We start from the raw sequence: 17766 nt of genomic DNA, 5'->3' as shown, positions 1-17766 counted from the left end.
CTGTTTCAGCTGATTTCATCTGTTAACCAGAAATCACAATTTCCCCAGACTCTAAAATATTGCTCAATTTTGAGAGATGAGAGTTGAGTGAGGAGAGGATGATAAAACTTTGCGACACAAATTCTAAAACATTTCTGCAAATGAGGCATTAATTTCAAAAGCGTGTCTGCTTCTGTGTCTGAGGTGCATGCCTTACCTGCCAATATTTAGTAACTGTTTGAACACACTGATTTCACCATTTACACTTACTTTACGAAAGAAGACATTTTAACCAACATTTTAGTGACCTTAAACATGTCAATTTTTACAATTACATTTAACAGTAGCTAATTTAGGCAACTTCTTTGTCACCTGTGGAGAAAGTCCACAGACTCCCTAGTTGAGTTCGGAGAAACCCACTGAGCTTTGTGAAACAGTGTCGATGACACATTCTTAACAATTGTATTTATTGTCTTGTAAATTCAGTATATGTTATACATGAAGTTGAATAAGATTATGAGATTATAAGATTATAAGATGTATGAAGATTGTTCTTAATTTCTTGTTATAGTCCTCGGCTATTTTTGTTTTAAGTGTTTGATTGTATTCTTGGGAGAAAACATGGAAAAATGCAAATAAACTCAAGACAGCAACCTTTGCTGTGATTGTGTTTACTTTGTTTTGCTGACAGTATTTGTTCTGTGCTGAGTCTTATTAACATCATAGCAAATATCACAGCGAAAAAGGCACTTTCAGGCATCATATCCGCTGTATATCATCATCATTCTGTAGTGCACTCTATCATCTGTAAGTTACCTGGCTACACTTACGGGAGAGTACTCATTCACACAGGCAAGACAATTTTATGTATTTCTATGAAAAAAATATTACAGCACTAAACCATTATGTGACAGCTTTCTTGCTTTTACAAATCACATGTGTCAAAACATGTTTTACCACCACTCCGAAACGAAAGAGAGAGAAGTGTGGACAGACCAGCACAACCTAAACAGGAACAGAGGAAATGCGAGGCTTTAAATTTCTAATGGGGCTTAAAGATGGAACAAGGGAAAAAGTGAGGAAGGGGGGAGGAAGACAAATGAAGGATGGGGAGAGGGTGGATGAGGGGAGACACCCACGGTGACACAGAGAGATGAAAAACCTGCTAAGAGAGACATTTAGTCATCACCAAGCGGGACGACAGTTGGCGTGGTCCCAGCCCCCTCTCAACTCAGAAGATTTACTTGTCGTCGCGCCTCCAAACCTCATTATCATCTTTTCTATCACTCTATTTTCCAAAAGCGAGGCACGACAACCAAACGGAGGGAAGAGAGGCAAGGACGGAGAGAAAGGGGCAGACACCTCTGATTTACATGCCTCTTAGAAACTGAGATTGCATCTCATTAGCATGTGCCATAGTTTATTGTGTTTGGCTGTCAAATGAAAAAAATGGAGCAGAAAAAGGATGAGCTGGCTGCTGAGCCATCAAAGCTGCGCTCTGTGCGGTGGCTTGCCAGCAGTGGTGGCTGTCTGCTCTCACAAACTTGGTAACCCAAACGCATAACCACGCTCTGACACAGACATAAAGAGATCCCAGCTCTTACACATCGAATTGCGGCGAAGCCCCAAAAATCAGACACAAAAAGGACAATTCACGCTTGGGCACACATATACACATTGGTATTAATAATCAAAGGGAGATTACGGCTTGAATAAATAGACATTTCCAATTGAATATAGATGAGTACTTGAAGCTCTGTCAGTGTGCGGTCTGAATATGTTGTGTGTGAGCACCTGTGTGTATTTCTGTTTCTTTGAACAAGTGTGTATATCTGCACACTATGAAAGCTAGATGAGAAAAAGTTAAAATGCATCCCGATGTTTGCCCCGAGACCCCGATTTCCATTTGTCTGCCAGTGCCTGTTGGCAAATCTCTCTTCCACAGCATGGCTGAATTGATTTACTGCATTGTTGCACCGCAGGCTAAAATAGATAACATGCTAGCACTGTAAATCACACAGGCACATGGAACATAGAAATATAGGTGTGCATAGGAAAGTGTGACCGTCGGTGATTGATTCACAAATGTTAATTTCAGTCAAGTGGAGGTCTGTGTCAAACCAAACCTTTCACATTTAAAAAAAGGTAGAACATTTTGCTTATTATTATTATTATAATTATTATTATTATTTTTACCTTTACCAAGGAGGTTATGTTTTCACCCGTGTTCATTTGTTAGCTGGTTTGTAGATCCAGATAAAGGGACAGATCCAGGATTTTTTTTCTCACTTTCTTCAATATTTCCTCTATTTTTGCTCTGGTGCCTTTTGCAAAACTCCTCTGCCTCTTCACCTCCCCCGCCACTAACCCCCCTCAGCCTTTGGTTGAGCCTTTCAGGCAGCATCTCTTTTTGGCTGCTTCCTTACAAACTAGCCACCAGCGAGCTCCACCAGAAAGACCCCTGCAAAAATGGTTTAAGGTTATAGGATTAGAGCCAAGACTGGGGTAAGACTCTGGCAATCCTAGGAATGGTTACCGGATTTGTATGCAGCCCAAAAGGAAGTTCTGTTTGAGAGGCACAAACACATAGCACATGTTGTATTGTTCTGTTCTCACTGAGAAGACAGAAGCTTGTGATAACACAAAGAACATTTCTGGTGAAATCAATTTTACCTGACATGCTGAGTTGGAGAAGCAGGATGGTGACTGACAGGACAGTCTGTTGACGTGACAGAAATGAGAATCAAAAGTGGAGGTGTGAAAGGGCACATAGAGGGGTCACCAGAGAGAGGGGAACAAGATCGAAAACAACAGGCCAAAGACTGAGATGGAGAATAGAAATAACAGATGAAGAAACTGAGGCACACTCAAGAGGGAAAGACAGCCGCCAGGAGGAGGCTGGCAGAAGAAGATTGAAAACTACATTTGCAAGTTTTTTGCATTTAAGGGCCCAACTGATCTTGCCAAGGGAATGACTTCCATTTAGTCAGCAAGCGACTGCTTTTCAGGGTAACAACGAAAACTCAAATGAGGGCAAATTTGTAGTGTTTATTTTGACTCAGTCAAGAAATAAAACCCCACGAAAATGAACTCGCTCTCAGTATGTGGTCTCTAAATACATGTTTTTAAAAGACTAAGGAGAAATGCAGGAGGCTTCCACAGTGTCTGATTAGACCACTGAGGTGATCCACTGTGAGCTGGCTTCTTTTGTACTTAGAGAGGTAGAGACTTACTCATTAGTGTTGCACATCCCTCTGTTGGGACAACATATTTCTTAACAGAGAATGTGTACGGTCAGCTACAGTGCAGCTTCCAGGTGCAAGAGTGACTTGAAATGGCAATAATTTCAAATGCCCTTTGAAAGGATAACCTAGACGCCGGAGCTGCACACCAGTGTAGCTGCTGTTCTTACAACACTGAAAGCCCGGAGGACCACAGGGCTGTTCAAGGCTGTTCAAAGAAGTCTCTGAGAAAGCCACCATTCTGGCTGAAGCAGCAGATATTAACATCTTGATGTTATTCAAGGCAAGGCTAGGTGCTGAGAAAAACCTGCAAAGTTAAAGGTTCTGCGTCAGTGACTGAAAACTATCAGCCAGAGTCTAGAGAAGCATTATCAAAGCAGCCTGCACTTCATCATTTTTAATGCTCATATTCAGGAGCTCCAGAGGTGTTTTGAAACGAAGGGGAACTTAAGTAAAAATCAAAACAGACAATAACACACCCTCATAGATCTGTCAGAGCAGGATGCGGAAGATGAGCTAGCTATTAAGGGGTTCATGGACCGGTTTTCTGAATTTGAAGATGAAAAGCAGCTGCTGACTGAGCGAAAGGTGTTTAACTCTGCAAACAAAAGCTCTGAGAAGAATGCAGGTTATAGAGAGAGTGTTCAGAAAGCATGAGACTCTGGCTGTTTTTCCATCACTATTCAAACTGCTGAAAATATATACTACACAGTGTCAGCAGGCCCTGTCGAAAGGTCTAACAGAGTGAAAGTATGCCTGTGACGTGACTGTTAGTGAAAGTTTTCATTATTTAGAAAATGACTGCAACAAGATAGGAAATAAAACGTTTCAGGTCCTGTTTTTTTGTCTAAAACTCTATATTAAGTCTTTCTTTTTTTCCTGTTGCTTTTTCTTTCTCTCCCAAGATTTTTGTGTGTTAGACAGATCAGGGATAACACTGGGCGAAGTTGTGGATCTACCAAAAACAGCAACTTATCGACTTCTACCAATCATTTTCCATAGTGAAATGCCTTGCAGGAAGGGGTATTTGTGTGCATTATATCAATGTTCTCAATAGCCATGAATTCCCATCAGCATAATTAGAAAAAAGTCACATTAGAACAAGTTGATTTTAGATTTAAAGTTCTGACAAAGCAAACATTTACATCGCTTGCTTTTTCCACTCTGAGAGAAGAGGAAGCTGTTTCCTCTGTTGGCATCTCACAGGTTTCCTCCGTTGTTCGTTTCCATTTTTCTCTTGTAGATGGCTAAGACAACTCGTTATGTTTCTTCTCCTTTTTCGACATTTATTGCTGATTGGCGAGCAACTGGTTTTGTTTCCTGTTTGTGACTTATTCTGCTCACTGCTTCATTGCCAACTTCTGATGAAATTTCACTTTGCACAGCCTAGTTTGTTCGCGCAAAACCATCTGATGGAAGGGCGCCCTATTCGCATTTTCAGTTTTTTTCCTCTCTTTTTTTTGCAACATTTCAGAAGTACGCTTTCAGTTTGCAATGATGGAAACACTGCTTTTGTGACAAACTACTCGATGTGCAGTAATGTTATGCATAGAGCTTCAGTAAATGTATTCTCCCATCTTCCTGCAAATACAGGTAGGGTCAAGGTAAGCGTAGACCTTGAAACTTGCTATCGTGGTTATTTTTTCATTATGCCTGGCTCCTGACACCATAAAAACAAAAAGCACACCGTGTATCACGCAACAGGATACCCTTTCAACCCTCCCACCTGCTCTCTTTTTCACTTTCTCTCCCCTCAACATGTTATACCTAAAAATATCAGCTGGGTTTGTTTCTAAGATCAATAGAAATAAAGAAGCAGGTGGCTTTGGGGTCATTTCACCGGGGAATGGAGTTCTCCGCAGGTTTAATGGTACATCCAGCCGCCGGAAGGCAGATGGATTAATTCCTCGAGCTCGCACACACAACAATACTGCCATAAAACACCCATTGTTTTCTCTATGTGAAAGGACAAAGGATGATGAGTTTCTGCTCTGATGGATTAAACAGATTTAGCAGGGTTTGCTACTCAAATACAAAGCTGGCGCCATCGACAACACTATCCCGTATCCTTTTAAAGGGCACAGATGGGAGGCCTCCCTGTTTCATTCTGACAAAAGGACATTTTTATTGGACATTATACATTATTCATTATGTTAAATAGATTGAGATACTGCATTTGTCATCCAATCGTTCCCAGTGTCTCACCTAAACCTCCCCGTTCTCATGTTGGATTTCCTCCACCTGTCTAGGTCTCCTCCCCCCACTTCTCTGAGTCATCGAGGGCAGTCGGTGACTCATGCCTTTGCCCCTCTCTGCATGTTTGTGTGATGGAGTGAGTGTTGTGATGAGGGTCCACTCAGCAGGCGTACGGGCTTGGCTCAGTTAATAATGAAACTAACGAGCATCAGCCCAAATGAGCTTTTAATGGGCTCCGTCTACCTGCGGCTACAAAAGAGAGATGGGGTGGTGGGAGTGGGAGGGGGGGAGAAAGACGGAGAAAGACGAAGACAAGACAGGGAGAGGTCGTAGACGAGTGGAAGAGATTTAAGGGATCGGTATTCAGAGGATTTATTGTCACCTTGGACTGTGACGGCCTGGGATCTAAACAGTATTAGAGGAGAATTTTAGTAAGATAGCCTCCTTTAAAGATAATTTGAATTATCTATGCTGAGTGAAATTGCCTCATTGTCTCATCGTTAAATTATCAAATGTCAACTTTATTGTCTAAAAAACAATAAGAAGCCTGGTTTTGCATCAACAAATTCTCAATAAAAGCTCAGAAAGACATTTAAAATGACACAACAGCCATTTTAATAAACAGATAAGGGGTTTTGCTCCTGGCAACCTGGGGCTGAATCAGCAAGGACCGCTTACCGAGCTAATGGCAGCTAACTACTAACCTACTTTAGCAACAAAGCTACCAGTATCTGACTACCATAAATCACCTCCGTACTCCCACTGGCCTCCGCTGTTGTTCTCAGATGCTGCGTATGGCCCTGGTCCAGAGCTGTTCATCAAGAAGCTGCTGGATATCAGTGCGTTTGTTAGCAGTTACTTGAGCAACAAGTCAAGCTATTAGTCCAGACTGCTCCAGACAGAGCAACCCAAGGTCAGCAGAGTGACAACCAGAATAAAATATTCCATAAAACATGCCCCAGTTTCACCCAAATCAGTGAATGAATTAATAAAGTTGTGTTTTTGTTATATGGTTATGTTTTTGTCAAGTGATTAGGGAGGTCCGGTCGTGAGCAACACATTCCTCTAGAGATGTTTTTCTTTTTTTACATCCATGGCAACGTCATAAAACAGTGAAGGCTTTTAATGGACAAAAAATCTCTAAAATATAATTAGGAATACCTACAAAACAGCTTTTTGTTGCTGCTTTGGGCCTGATACTGGCGAAGAGGTGACATGTGGAGAAAAACAAATGTGGAAAAAAACACTTAAATAGCGATTTTGGCTTCATGGGAACTTTAACCTTGCAGGTTTTCAGCCTTGTGCAAAGTTAAAGCTGTCTCTTTATGTTAGTGTGGCATGAAGATAAACTTAAATTATGTTAAGTTTGAAGTAGCATTATTTTGTTGGCAGCTGAAGGCGAGGGCTGCTTTTAAAAGTCTTCCTTCTTGGTGCATTAAAGATATTGTGGGACATCAAATAAACACATTCATCAGCCTGAAAGCTTGAGAGAAAGTGAAGAAATTATCCTGCCTAACTCACCGCCTCATACGTATCCTTGAATTTACTGTGCCGATACTTCTTTTTCCATCTGAAGTACTTTCACTTCTTCAGTCTCTTAATGATTTCCTGTGATTCCTAGAGTGACTTTGGGCAACCCCCAAAGAAGCGCTGTGACCATTAACATCCATAAAGAATTAATAGGGCGGTTAAGCAGAAGGGGATAAGGTGCATAAGAATATAACTGATCCCTGCATGTACAGAAGCTTTAACTATACTTTAGCATTAATCAGATTGTTTCCTCACATTGCAGCCCTTCACTTTGACATAATCTTTTATGGATGTCATAACTGATGACGCGTTTGCATGTGTGCCCAAATTAACACGTGATTTAACTAAAAGATTAGGATTAATCAGAGAGATGGGAAAGGGAAAACGTGCCAGGCAACTGTGATGGATGTGTTGACCGTGCGGCTGGCGGAGCAGCAGGCATGTATGGAACTGTAAATAGACACTTGATTGATATGCAGTCCGGCGTTAGGGTTGAATCTCTTTTCAGGGTGCAGCAGCATCATTACTCAAAGCTGTGTGGGCACAGCCGTCTCCACAGGTGCTGCACCAATTGATGTAAGAGTCAGGGCTTTAGGGTTTGAAGGGTTGTTTCAGAGAGGTGTCATATTAAAGCAAATCTTGTTTGTTTGATGTTGATGTTTTATGTGACAGTTGATGGTTGTGTTTAAACTTCTTAAATCACTCTTATTTTCAACCGCTTCACCGAAAAGAAGTAAATAAAACATCATTCCTGCGAACACGCTCACACTATCCAATTTTTCTTACTGACTGGGGGACTTTCTGGTGTAGAAAAATATTCTGCACTGCCTTTGTGTTTTTATTATTGTGCCTTTTCTTACTGAACCGTTTTTGTTTTTTTCACAGAGTGCCGTGATGTGTTGTTACCCATGATGCTGCGGGAGCTGAGCGGGGCACTGGCCAGTATGGCTGATGGGCCTCACGATGAAAGGAGAAATAGTTTAGAGCTGCTCAACAACATCCTGGAGGTCCTCAGCAGAGACAGTGTGGTGAGGCACACAGCAAAGAACACACACTGTCGTATTTACACATGTGTTAGACTGCATTCTGGGTGATTGTTTCAAAGTAGACATGTGGTCACATCCAGAGAATATATTGACGATCCAGCTCCTTACGCCATATTTGCATGTGGTTACACTGCGAGAGGGGGAGACAACATCATTTCTTCACACTGGTAAACTTTGGGCTATTTTGCTTACATAACATGTTTTCTTTCAGACTAATGGAAAACATACACATTTAGATTTTTATTGTAGTTCAGATTTCTGTTCTGGAAATTTCTGAAAGCTATTGGCATATTGAACTAGATATTCTTCTTTTTTTCGTATTTGAACGTATTTACACAGGTTTGATACAGAGGGTTTGGTCATTTATCACAACATGTTTTACCCTGGCTTCATCCAGTGTTCATGTTAATTTGATTTCCAATTAAAGCCAAGTCTGAAGCTCTTAAATGTTTTTTTTATTTCAAGTTTCTATCTGCATAATAATGATAATGAGTAATTTGCATTTTCAGACCTAAAAATGTAGAAATTTTGTAATACAAAAAAAAACTTGGAAACTGGGAAATGTTAATGTTGATATCTATTAGTTAAACCTGTTACACACCTGTTTTTGACTCAAGGGCAGCCAGTTCCAAGCTGTTGCACACACACTAGCATGACAAACTGCTTCTATTGAGCCAAGAGGCAAGCTCTCATGTCTTTCTCTCTTTCTATACAGCCTCTTCAGTTTTGCATTTTTTTATGTTGTTTTACCCGGTATACAAAAATAAGTCCCAATCACCCGAAGCTCCCCACAGTATCCGTATAGCTGACTGATTGCATAATCAAATGTAGGAAACAAAAGCCAGAGTGGTCACTTGAGGTGCACCCACTCACCCTGATGCCAGGAACAAGAGGCACTTTGTACTATACCAAGAAACAATCTGTGCATTTCAAAGGATGAACAGGTCTGGAAGAAATAAGAAAAGCCAAAAAAACCAAAAAAACACTAGATGCTTCCAGCAAAGGCAGACCAATCAGCCGAGACTGAACTGTCAAGTATAATTTGCTCTGAAACACAATACCACCTTCTTACAAAACATTATTGTTTGGAAAAAGGTTGCATCAAATTATCCAGCCCATGAAGTAGAAGACATTTCCTTTATATTTTTAGCATCGCTGGATGAATTTGAACTACCCCTGAGCTCTGCATCACCCCAGTGAAATTTGTCTACTGAAGAGCAAGGTAAATAGCCACGAGCTGTTTCGTGCACAGTCATACAGTCGTGCAATGAAGCAGGCCTTGACCAATTAGACTCTAATTGATTTTTGTTTCACGCATGTTGCCGCATTTGGGTCTGTTGAAACAAAATCCAGTTAGCTCCTGAACTAAACGCCTTTAATACGCACACAACTGCAGAACAACCGCATCACCAGTATCCAGCCGAGGTCTGTTTAATTGCTCCTGCAAGTTGTTGACAGCCTGCTGAGTCTTTGAAGTGAAGGTATGGCTCTTTTTCCCAGCTCCATTTATTTGGATAACACTAATGATGCTTGAGCCGAGAGAAGAGAGACGGTGAGAGAAGGCAGAGAAGTAATGAATGGAGTGGAGTGAATTTGATGAGATGAATTTGCGTCGGTTGAGGTGTAAAAAAATGAAAGCAGGTGGAGGATGAGTGTCAAAGGGACATGACGGGTACAAATACAATCATGTAAAGACTTAAAAAACTAGTCGTGTTCAGCATCATAGAGGTTTTATATCGCAGGTTATGAGGAAAAAAAGTCTTTTGTCAGTATTCTCTACTGAAATCTGCACACAAACACAAACACACACTGTTATGCTGTGTGGTCCTTGAACTAAACATTAAAGACACTGTCAGAGTAAGTGCTGGCTCTGATATTTCATTCTTAATATTCATGTTCCTATTCAAGCACAAACATTGCAGAAAAGTAAAACACGCACACACACAAACACAAGTATCTGACCTTTTCGAGCAGACTGTAGTTAAACAAGAACCTTGACCGTAACACCACACGGTTCCTGGTTTCCAGACACTGGAAAAAAGCTAACTATGAAGGATTAGCCTTTGAAATTGTACGGGATAAAATGAACGAGAGCAGAGAAGATAAATAAAAAAGTCCTCATGGCTGTGCGGGGAGGGATGAGTGAATGGAAAAGCCGGACAGACAGTTAACGGCTAAACAGAAGGAGGTGAAAATGTCTGTTTCATAGACAATATGGCGGAGGGATTTTACAAGAAAACATTACAGGGGGCTGGAGAGATGACAGTGTGAAATTGGAAGAGGGGAGCGACGAAACAGATGGAGGTGAAACAACAGAAGTAGCGGAAGAGCGGTGATGGGAGACGGTTTAACCTCCACTCCCTCCACCTCTTATTCGCTCCTTCCTCTCTCCTTTGTTTTCCACCCTCATCTCTCTTTTCCTCACTCTGGGCGGTACCTGATTAAGTTGTCACACCACAGATGCCTCCAAACTAGAGAGAGATACAGGAGAAGTGAGAGGCAGGGATAATAGAAAGATAGACAGATGCTTGAGACTGTGGGAGAGTTTGTGTTGAATTTATAAGTAGCTTTGTGTAACTTTTGTGTGTATGTGATAAAGGGAGGATACTAACAGAGAGAGACAGGAAGACATGGCTCGGCAGAGCTTTCGCCCTTTTTTTCTTTCCCCCTAGCCCCAAAACATTGTTTTCTGCTTTTCTTTTTCATATCATGTTGCCAGTAGAGATGATAAACCAGCCTGGCTACAGTTTGGAATAAATGAGTATCGACTTCCACGTGTTTGTTTTCAGCAGGAGAGAGAGAGAGAGCACAATGTGTCTCATCTCTCATCTTCCGGCTGTCTGAGAAACTCTTTCCAGGAGACCAAAATACCTACAGTGAGCCAGAGAGATTTAGACTTATTTAGGATCAACAGCTGCGCCTCAACCTCTCTATGTGTGTGTAGGTGTGTGTGAGTTTGAGTGAGTCTCAAATGTAAATGGAGTGCCAGATGACATGCACACACTTCCAGTTGTGTTTATCTTTTCTATGTCCTGTGGCTGTGAGCCAGCGCGTTTAACGCAGTGTAATCTTGCCTTCCTGATTCTCATCAGGCTCTTCAAATCATCTGCCATCAGGCCGGCACACGCACACGCATGCAGACACACATGCGCACACATTCACAATCACAATTCACAACAGAGAAAGGTGTGAGTGGTGTGTTTGAAACTTTGAAGCTCAGTCCTTTTTACCTACTTCTGTTAGACCTTCACTTTTCGTTTTTTATGCTTTGCTTATAAGCTTATACAAGGTCATACACACATAAAGTGCACACACACACTCACATATATACACACACACACACACATACTGTATATTTGGGTCAGATTATGCTAACAAGGTTATGCACACACGGAGAGATGCAGCCTGCAGCACTAATGCTAAGGTGTGTTTGGATGTAGCAGATGCTTCACTCGTGAGTTACTGGCCCGAGGCAAGCCTGAGTCAGCTCCTATTGACTGATTCACTGTAGCTGTGTGTGTGTGTGTGTGTGCGTGTGTGTTTTATCCTGTGTCTATGGAGCCATGACTCCATAAAGGTGCTTACTTTGTACTTGTGTGTCATCAGTTTAATGGGTCATCACACAATTTGATTTCTTTTCTCTCTTTTTTAATCATATAATGCCTTGCTAGCTAGCTATAATTTTTTTCAACAAACGTATATTGACATGTTTCTGCATGTTCAATGTTAAATTGATATCAAGGATAGTAAGATTAAAGTACAGCAAGTCACTTCATCTAAATAATATTGATTTTGTGATGAAATTATTTAGTATCATCTTGAGTTTGGTTATCCTACTGCAATATCGAATCATTCTATCATGAAAAATTGCTTTGAAAGTGTTTCCCGATGCACCAATATTACCATTATCCACAGTTTGTATTTTCCTTTGGCTTTAAATTTAAAAAATGCATCACTTCTTGTGTAAATGCTCTCACAGAGCATAGACAGCAGGTCCAACCACTGTCTTAAGGTTTAACCATGCAGATGTCAAACAATGAAGAGATTTTAACCAGGAAACAGTCATCTGACTCAGGACAGGTCTGAGCACAGATACAGACAGACTGTCAGATACTACTTTGTTTCCCTTTGGGCAGCTGGAGGAAAAGAAAACATGACAGAACAGTGACTTCAAAGCGAAGGGAAAGACGGGAATACGAAAGCAGGTCTTTAAAGAAAAATCCACATCCAAGTGGGTTCAAATGTCCACACAGAAGTGGATTAACTGAATGTCCTGGTGAGGATGATTTTCAGAAAAGGGAACCGACTTTAACTTTTCAGATTCAGAAAACTGCATTCTCTTTCTTGTTTCATTTGATCAGCCATCTGTCCATTCAGAGCCCAAACGAAGCTTTGGGCTGTGTGTGCAAACTCGGATGTCTTCACAGTGAGGAGAGTTGATGAGAACGGCTGCACAAACAATACCTGACAATCTCGGTTGTGCATCCGTGTGTGTTTTCACCTGAGGAAGGCTAACAAGCTGTTGTTTCCTTGTCTATTTTTTCTTCTCCATCCTTCTCTGCTATTCTCTTTATCTGACTCTGCTCTCTGTCTCTGTTCTACTCAGGGGGAAACATTTCAACACATCCAGGACATTGTGGTGTCACTGCTGAGGATAATCAACCAGACAGTCATCACAATGGGTCGAGAGCATGCCCTAATCGTGAGTACATTCAAGCGCCACATATGCTTTACTTTCTGTAAATCGACGAGTCAAGCATGGCAAAACCTTCTTGCATCTTTTTCTCACTTCGTCTGCTGTCTAAAGTGGAGCGGTAAAAGTCAGACCGTCTGTCAACTCTTGTCTGCTGTGCAATTCGAGACACAAAGTATGTCAACAACGGCAAATTTTGTTTAAAATACACACTTTTATTGTACATACAAGAGGAAGATCAGGAAGAGAGGGGCATTGTGGGAGCTCACAGACTGTTATATTTAATTAGAGAGTGGTGTCATCCAGGGTTCTAATTTGTGGCAACTTGTCACCCAGAAGCAGTTGAAGTGTGAGATTAGTGGTTTTTGCGCTAAGCAGTGTGCAAATGGTGTGTGTTTATGTGTGTGTGGAAAATAATAGTGTGCGTTTGCAACAGGGATGGTAGACTGTAGACTGTATATAAAGATAGAGGATTCATCTTCCACTGCACAATAATGAAGCCAAAATATCCTGGATATGAGCACAGCCATCTTGCACGTGACGCCATTTGGTTACAGAGTCCGGGCAGTTGTAGTTATTTTAATTAAGTCGTGTTATTGAGGTGAAAGTAAATCGTAAGCAGGGCTCAGCTCTCAATTATTATGTCACAACTGCTTTTCATAGCACCAAACTTATCATAAAGATGAACTCTTGAACAAATATCAGCGTGATGAGAACGATCTAAAATGACAGAAATCATATTCGGGAAGAATTTACTTGAAGTGTACTTGGAGGTTTAACTTTGGCCCATGTCCCATCTGCTAACAGGGAGGGGCACAGGATTTATGACCTACAGCCAGCCAACAGGGGGGTGATCGAGATGGTAGTGGCTTCGTTTTTGGGGAGCTGTCATGTTGTCCGTCTTTATGTGCAGTCAGTGGGGTAGTCCCATACAGAGCTTAAATTTCTGATTACATAAATGTCTGCCAATATATTTAATAGTTATAAAATTCCATATTTCTTTACTGATTGTGTAATGATTTTGCAAAGCCGTTGTTTAGTGGTTCGATTGTCACTTCTAAATGAGATATCGTACCTTGACCTGATTAAGTTAACAGATTTTTTTGTACAGTTTGATGGGATGTATAGACCTGCAGTGAATGTTTTTAGCATTGATTTTTTTGTTGTTGTTTTGTTTCTCTGTTGTAGTTTAATGAGCCAGCTTACAGCAAGAGTGTAGCCTTTATGCTATAGAACAACTTCATAGATATTGAAATTGTTACCTGTGGTATATTTGAGGTGAACAAGCGGATGTTTGTTATTGGGGAAAACAAGGTTTAGACATATTTTGATTTTGTCTATTAAATTTAGGTAGGTATGAACTGTGAAACGGCAGATAGTCAAATGAAACTGATTGTTTTGGGCTTTCCACATGTTGCGTGACGACAGAGGTTTCTCCTGCACAATGTGTGCAATGTGAAATTAGGAAAGACTCGCTGAAATTCATACAGAATTTATAGGTGCCTTAACAGCTCCAACTTTGCGAATATTGATACATCTTTGAAACAAGAACACAAGCCAATAACCAACTGTGAAGTGATACAGTAAGTGGTCTGCCCCTAGTTTGCTGTGTTCGAGCAAGTGTGTGTGTAGATGTGTTTGTGTGGCGTCATTCAGTGAGTTTTCTGCATGTGTGTGTGTGTGTTCTTGCCTGTAAGTGTATGCCTTTTTGTGCATGTATTTACAGTATACGCAAGCATGTTGTTTGTTTGTGTGTGTGTGTTTGAGTGTATGTGTGTAAAAGTCCTTGAACAAGGCTGAGCTTACATCAAAACACTTCCATTTTGGATGGTAATAAAGAAGAGAATCAATCACTCTGTCAGTCTTTGTTGACAGAATTTTTAATTATCTGACACGGCCTGTCAGTCTGTTATCAGCTGCCTATCACGTTGTCTCTTAATGTATTCTTAATACAATCTCCACTGTGCTCTCCGAAACCCTGATCTCCAGCCAGTGAGCTGTCTCTTTGTTTCCAGAGAGCTCATCGGCTTGTTTTCCACTTGTATCCTCTTAGCGCATCAGTTGTTGCTACATTCAAATTTTGGCTGTCAAGCCCTCCAAAGACACAGAATTTAGATTAGCTGTCAAAATCCTTGGATTTTTTCTGAAATCGTTCCGATTCCTCTGCTTATTGCTGTAATTTAGCCAAATTCGTTGTAAGGATTCATTCCCAGGCTGTAAGCGTGAATCCATCTTAGTATAAATCCATTCATACGTCTGTCCATCTGTCTAGACAGCCACTCAGCCAAGTGACAAACAGTCTGCCTGTCTGTCATCCGAAGCATCGGTGTCTTATTTCTCTCTTACAGAAGCATTATGGGAAGCCAGTATCCCTCAATGAATCAAAAGTTCATCACAAATTAGCTGCTGAAGTCTGGTTTTCACAGAGGGGAGGTCATGGTGATCTGGATCTCCATCTTAGATGGATATGAGAAGAAGGTTCAGCAGCTTGTTTGGTCCTCTTTTTCTTCTTTAGTGCAGTTCCTCTTTCTCTACCTGGTCCCCTGGTGTATATTTTCAGAGCCGAGGATGGATTTTTGTGGAAAAAGTGCCATTTACAGGAAAGCAGCTTGGAAAATGCTCCCAATGATTTTAATGAGACTTAAACACACCCACAGGACCGACCACGCGAGAGATGCTTTATTCCAAAACTTTTTGGCCTGGGGTCTCCTGAAGCATAATCATCATCCAAATTCTTTATCGCCAGAAAGCCTGATGTAGTGTTGCCCGAAGCTTACAGCCACCAGAAACACTTCTTGCGAAGTTTCTTCACGCGGGCCTTGGTGCTAGGGCGGTTGGAAGATGAAGGGGCTAGCGTGGGCTTGGTCAAAGCGGCTGCAGGCACATCATACTCGCCCTCCAGCACCTCCATTATCCCCTGCAAGCGTCCCTCCTGCTGTCGGAAATCATGCTCCACACTGGGGAGGAGAGAAAGATAGAGCAGTTGAAGGGGAAGGAGGGAGCACAATTTAGAGGTTGGGGTAGTGTCAAATCAAGTCAAATTTATTTATATAGCTCATTTTTCACAGAAAGAGATTAGATTTGGTGGCGGAGGGAGGGAGGGAGAGAGAGAGAGGAGATGAGCAGAGGGATCTGAGGACAAGTGGAGGTCTGCTAAGCATAAAGAGAGCTTAGAAAAAGAGGGATTGAGAGACAGGTGAGCGCAGGAGTTTGAAAATGTAGTCGCAAAATGCTGACAACTTAAAGAGAGGTTGTACTTTGGCATAATGCAATTTTATGTGCAGATGTAAAATCGTGTTCTTAACTCGGATATGTGCACCTTCAGCACACATACTTTCACACAGGCCTCAACTCAGCACTCATTTCACGTCCATAGTATTCTTCCGCGCTTCATGCACCGATAGATCACAGGCTGGTGAGATGAGAGGAGTGGGAGGAGAATGAAAAAGAGAGCGGCAAAGGAGAGGAGGGGAAAAGGAAAGGAGTGGAGAGGAGCATTTGCAAAATGGAGGAGCCAAAGGAAGGAGCAAGGGAGGAACTTTTTTTTCTCCTCTGATGTGTTCAAAGCAGACCCTCTCGGCTTTCTTTTTTCCATGCATCTCTCTCATCCCCCCTCCCCCCTCTCTCATCGCTCTCTTTTTCCCCACCGTCTCTGAAGTGTCCACCGCTGCAGGTCATAGTGTAGTAGACTTTCTCTCTCCCCTTTTTGTGTGCAAGAGAATATATGTGTGTTGGGTTGGGTTAGAGGGGTGGAGCTGCATACAGGGCCTGGCATCTGGAGTTAATGAGCCACATGATGAGGCAAGGAGAGCCGACATAACTACCCACCATCCCCTCCTACAGCATACCAACACACATGCACATACTGTACAAACAGACATCTGCTCCCCTGACATCTAAAGTGTGCATCTTCCACAACAAGCCCACGGCTGAGTGAGGGGGGAAAAGGTGCACACGGCGACTTATGGACAGAACAGAGAAACTAACTACCGCTCATCTGGGAGATGGAGGGATGGATAAATGAAAGAAAGGCTTTAATAAAACAGGGCAGCGAGGTCACTGCAGAATACAGGAGAGAAACAATAAAAAGGAGGGAGGAAGTAAAGGAGGAGAGGATGTGGGCCACCAGAGGCGAGGAGAGAGGAGGGCAGAGAGGTCTTCGCTGAAAGAGCGCAGGGATGGAGGGAGCGAGTAAAGGAGTAAATAGACGAGGAGGTAAAAGCTCTGGTGGGCATAAAGGAAGGAATGGCTGCCATGAATAAATAATAAAGGAGATGAACTGTGACTACACATACACACAGCCAGATATTCTCCACACATACACACATAGGCTCACAGAACATATATATATGAGAAAAGATAAAATAGTGCACCTGTCCTACATTCTCTCAATTTATACTCTATCATGTTTTAGAGTGGAGGACTTTTTGTCAGGTCTCTCTTTACCCACACACTTTACTAGGTTTCAACATCCCCCCCCTGTCTCAATCCTCTTGAACTACCTCTCTCTGTCTATTGTTCATAGGATTACGGCACGGTGGGAAAAGCAGACGCTCTCAGTTCGTTTTGCAAGCTGTCATCTCCGGCATCTTTACAACTGTGTGCATGACTGTGTGTAATTGTTTCTTTTATCCTTGTGAGGAGCCGTTAAATTATTAAGCTTCACTTTGTGGTTGAAGCGAGGGTGAAGGTTAGTCGTGTTCTGTGGCTGACAGGGTTAATGTTTAGGTTCTGCGTGTATGGAGGTGTTTATATCATTCAGTCATTTATGTCTCTTCCTGTTTAGGAAGAAAGTGAGGAATACCTTTAGGTATTGTATGCGTGCCTGCATGTCTCTGTGTATGTGTTTGAGTTGCTTGAGCTTTGGGAGAAAAACAGAGGGGCTGTCATAAGTTCCTCTCCCCCTTGTCGCTCATCACACAGATTAATTAGGACTGACAATGGCAAAACATCTTCAGGCAGTCAGCCCACATCAAAACCCCCTTTTTAAACCACAAATCATTAGGATGGATGTTTCAATCCCACGCGTAATCCATCCTCTGCTCGTGTGTCTCTCTTTCCCTATCAGCCACCCTCTTAC

The 17766-nt window shown here is 41.9% G+C and overlaps 2 protein-coding genes across 3 annotated transcripts in view; one reads left to right on the top strand and one right to left on the bottom strand.

Annotated features, from left to right (window-relative positions):
- The window catches only part of dock2 (dedicator of cytokinesis 2), a 105949-nt gene that overhangs the window by 37012 nt on the left and 51171 nt on the right, over positions 1 to 17766 (top strand). The window contains exons 25-26 of the mRNA XM_084353531.1: positions 7833 to 7975; positions 12600 to 12695. Coding sequence (XP_084209657.1) covers positions 7833 to 7975; positions 12600 to 12695 — 239 coding nt within the window. The remainder of the gene's footprint in view (positions 1 to 7832; positions 7976 to 12599; positions 12696 to 17766) is intronic.
- The window catches only part of insyn2b (inhibitory synaptic factor family member 2B), a 46052-nt gene that overhangs the window by 8220 nt on the left and 20066 nt on the right, over positions 1 to 17766 (bottom strand). Inside the window, exon 4 of one of the 2 annotated variants that reach the window (XM_084353532.1) lies at positions 13059 to 15643. The exons of the other annotated variant lie outside the window; for it this stretch is intronic. Coding sequence (XP_084209658.1) covers positions 15460 to 15643 — 184 coding nt within the window. The 3' untranslated portion in view covers positions 13059 to 15459. Of the gene's footprint in view, positions 1 to 13058; positions 15644 to 17766 lie in introns of those variants that run through there. 2 annotated transcript variants of the gene reach the window in all.

The sequence above is a fragment of the Pagrus pagrus genome (genome assembly GCF_965226575.1).
Source record: "Pagrus pagrus genome assembly, chromosome: 5".
NCBI lineage: Eukaryota > Metazoa > Chordata > Actinopteri > Spariformes > Sparidae > Pagrus > Pagrus pagrus.
The sequence above is the reverse complement of the archived record's forward strand: the minus strand, read 5'-3'. Positions and strand labels throughout refer to the sequence as shown.